The 3,460-nt window shown below is 35.9% G+C and overlaps 1 protein-coding gene across 1 annotated transcript in view; it reads right to left on the bottom strand.

Annotated features, from left to right (window-relative positions):
- IL18RAP (interleukin 18 receptor accessory protein) overlaps window positions 1–2,430 on the bottom strand; it is an 18,480-nt gene extending 16,050 nt beyond the window's left edge. Inside the window, exons 1-2 of the mRNA XM_015816795.2 lie at window positions 2,348–2,430; window positions 523–793 (exon numbers count right to left, since the gene is read on the bottom strand). Coding sequence (XP_015672281.2) covers window positions 523–793; window positions 2,348–2,417 — 341 coding nt within the window. The 5' untranslated portion in view covers window positions 2,418–2,430. The remainder of the gene's footprint in view (window positions 1–522; window positions 794–2,347) is intronic.
- Window positions 2,431–3,460: the final 1,030 nt, after the last annotated feature.

Below are 3,460 nucleotides of genomic sequence, written 5' to 3'. Positions count from 1 at the left end.
GATGAGTTCTGCACAACATTTTTGCATCAAAATGCATTGAGTACCAAATTTGATGAGTTTCAAAACAGTTGCGTACCAAGGTACTACTGTATTATTAAAATCTTTGAAAAAAAAGTTATAATGTCCCAGTATATTTCTTATGGAAGAAATTGACAAAGAGGTTTGAAGATTTAATATGCTACAAAATTGTATGGAAATTGTGAGCCTCCCAGTTGCTTGGTAAAAGTTCCTGTTCACTATCCTATTGGATAGCTTTGTAACCTGGTTTAATATAACATGTTCCAAAATTATATTATACAGTATCATATCATTCATGAAGTTATGTAGCTATGATCATACTACACCGCATCTGGGTATACTCTTAGTATTTTCCATTCTTTTTCTAAATTATGATTAATATGAAAATGTTTAAATAAAACATATTTTACAAAGAATTAGCTGCAGATCATAACAGATTTTTTAAAAAGTGATTGTTGGGATGGTAAAACACTAGCAAACTAGAAGTTTACTCACACAACCAACCTTTTCATACAGATGTATGTTCCAGAATGTTCAGTTTTTATTGGGTTAAACCAAAGTGAGCTCCCCCAAGGAGTAGGATTGGCAGTTTTATCACTGAGGATCATAGTGGCTCCTCCACCACTGGATTGATGGAACCACATTACATGATTTTCATAAAGAGGAGAATGGTTGTAAATTGATGTGGTGTCTTCAGATGGCAGGTCACATGATACAATAAATTTGTGATTGCTGATCGCTCTGTACCTCACATTGGTATGCTTTTTAAGGCAATCTGAAAAGAATTTTAAAAGTCAGTACTATCTTCTTCTTTTTTTTAAAAAAAGGACATTTTAGTTATTATAAGCATCCAGGTACATATGTAGACCTTTGAGAAGCAATCAGCTTCTCAACTAATAACAACAAGGCATCAGTTTGCCAGTGTGCGATATTTTATGAATTTTATTGCCAGCACTAGTTCTATAGCCATTAATAAGATAACAAGCCTCATTCCTTGGATCTTCTAAAAGACAACCCACGAAGACCTTTGATATCAAAACACTGAGACATCCATAGGTCCTGAAATAGCAGAAGTCCATTTACCCTCACTCTACTGGAAAAGAAAAGAAAATGCTTACACACACACACACAAGCATGCACATGTCTTATTTCATACTAGGTAAATTTGGCAACATATGAAAGGGAAAAAACTAATTAAGTCCCCCCCCCCAATTCTTATAAAGGGAAGCCTAAAAACCACCATTTGCCTGGTAGATCTATTTGAGGAGATAAAAAAAAAAATCTAGCACCAAGGGCTGGGTTGAGGCCAGTGTTCATACTAATGAGGAAATTGACTCCCCACAAACTATACAGAGCAGCAGCATTTCAAAGAAAATTCTGCAGTTTAACTATGTCAGAAAAAAACTGGCTGAGTTGCTGAATACAGATGTTGGACTAAGATTACAGAGTCTCTACCTGATTCAGCATTAGTTCAAAGATTCCATAGAGTCAACGTATATTAAAGACATATTCAATATGTCTTTAATATACATTGAATGTATCAATCTCAGTACAATCAGCACTGATAACATTTCTCCAGGATTTCCAAGAGGAACTTCCAGAATGATCAGGAACAGGAACTGTTGGGAATTGAACTCAGAATCTTTTTTCATACGAAGTGTGTTTTTTGCATTGAGTCTTTTAATTGAAATCTTTTTTATCTTCAGAAGCTGAAAAACTGTGTAGCTAACACATTTAACAAAAAGATAACCCTTATTTTGCTATTCAAGACTGACCTATGATATATTCAGAAGAGGATGGAGTTTTGAAGGATGAGTAATGGACAAAAATGTATGTATTCTTGAAAAACCTTATATTGTTTATTGACATGCATAATAGACTTTTATAGCTAACAAAAATATGCATATTCCTGCCCACTGACCTATGAAGCCCTCCTATGAAGCCCTCCTATGAAGCCTATCTAGAAATCATTAAAATCTGCCTCTGTGAAAGATATAAGATCACACTTTAGATAGGAAAATATCTTTAAAAACACAACCCCTTATAGCAGGGGTCCCCAACTCCCGACCCACGGCCAGCTACTGGGCCATGAGATGTTTGGAACCAGCCACGGAAGCGATGGCCAAGCACACACACATCTCCACTTGCGTGAGCAGCAGACAAGCACAAATTGAGACATGCATGCTTGCTGGCCATTCAAGCGGAACCATCGCCTCCCCCCCCCCCATCAGTCCATAAAGCTGGAAAGGTTGGGGAACTCTGCCTCATAGGAAAACTGAGAAAGAAACATCAAACAATGAAGATTTGCAGTAATCTTGACATAGCTTACCAGTAACAGTAATATCACCAGCTTCTGCTCTTGTCACAAACAATAGAAAGCACCAGAAAAACAAAAGCATTGTTGTCTAAGATTTCATTTCTGCATGGTTGAATCTTTGGCAGTAAGCCCCAGTGGCAGACATTGAAACTCTTTTCATTACTGTGAAACAATCAAATGTAGTTACCTGAAAATAATTTATTCCAGACAGAAGCTACAAGGAAAGTGTATAAAGAAAAGCAGAAAATCTTTGTGACATATTTCATAATATGTTACTTTACTTCTAAAACACCTTCTTTAAACATGGGCCCTGTAAGGCTCATAAAATCATAGACTCATAGGACTGGAAGGAACCTTGGAGGTCTTCTAATCCAACCTCCTGCCCAGGGCAGAAATCCTTATTCCATCGTGGACAAATTGTTGTCCAATCTTTTCTTGAAAACTTCCAGGGATGGAAAACCCATGACTTTAGGAGCAAGCTGTTCCACTGACTAATTGTTCTCATTGTCAGAAAATTTCTTCTTAGTTTAAGGTTGGATTTCCCTCTAATAAGCTTGCATCCATTGCTTGTTGTCCTGCTCTCAGGTGCTTTGAAGAATAAATCAATCCCCTTTTCCCTGTGACAGCCCTTCAAGTATGGGAAGACAGCTATTATGCCCCTCCTATGCCTTCTCTATAGTTCCTTTAGCTGTTCATCATATGGTTTAGCCTCCAGACCTCTTATGATCTTTATTGCTCTTTTCTGCATTGATTCATAGCTACAACTCATTATTATATTAATTTTTCTTCAGAAAAAATGAGGGATTATATTTATAACTGCTATAAATAAGAAATTATAAAAATGCCAAATACATCTGACTATGTGACAACCCAACCATAATAATAATAATATAATATGCATCCATTCTTTTCTATACTACCTGTTTAAGGAAAATGTCAAAAGAAACATATGGAAAAATATGGTTGAGTTATAACTGTATGTCATATTTTCCATACTATTCCATGAAGCTTCTATGAATGAGACAGCATAGCTAGCACAACAGAAGCTTCATTTGAACTGATTTCATTTGGAACCTAAGAAATAAAAATAACTACATTAGTCTATACCAATTAACACAGAAAACT

Source organism: Protobothrops mucrosquamatus, unplaced genomic scaffold (assembly GCF_001527695.2).
Source record: "Protobothrops mucrosquamatus isolate PMUCROS unplaced genomic scaffold, P.Mucros_1.0 scaffold499, whole genome shotgun sequence".
Classification (NCBI taxonomy): domain Eukaryota; kingdom Metazoa; phylum Chordata; class Lepidosauria; order Squamata; family Viperidae; genus Protobothrops; species Protobothrops mucrosquamatus.
This window is presented reverse-complemented; position numbering and strand designations above follow the sequence as displayed.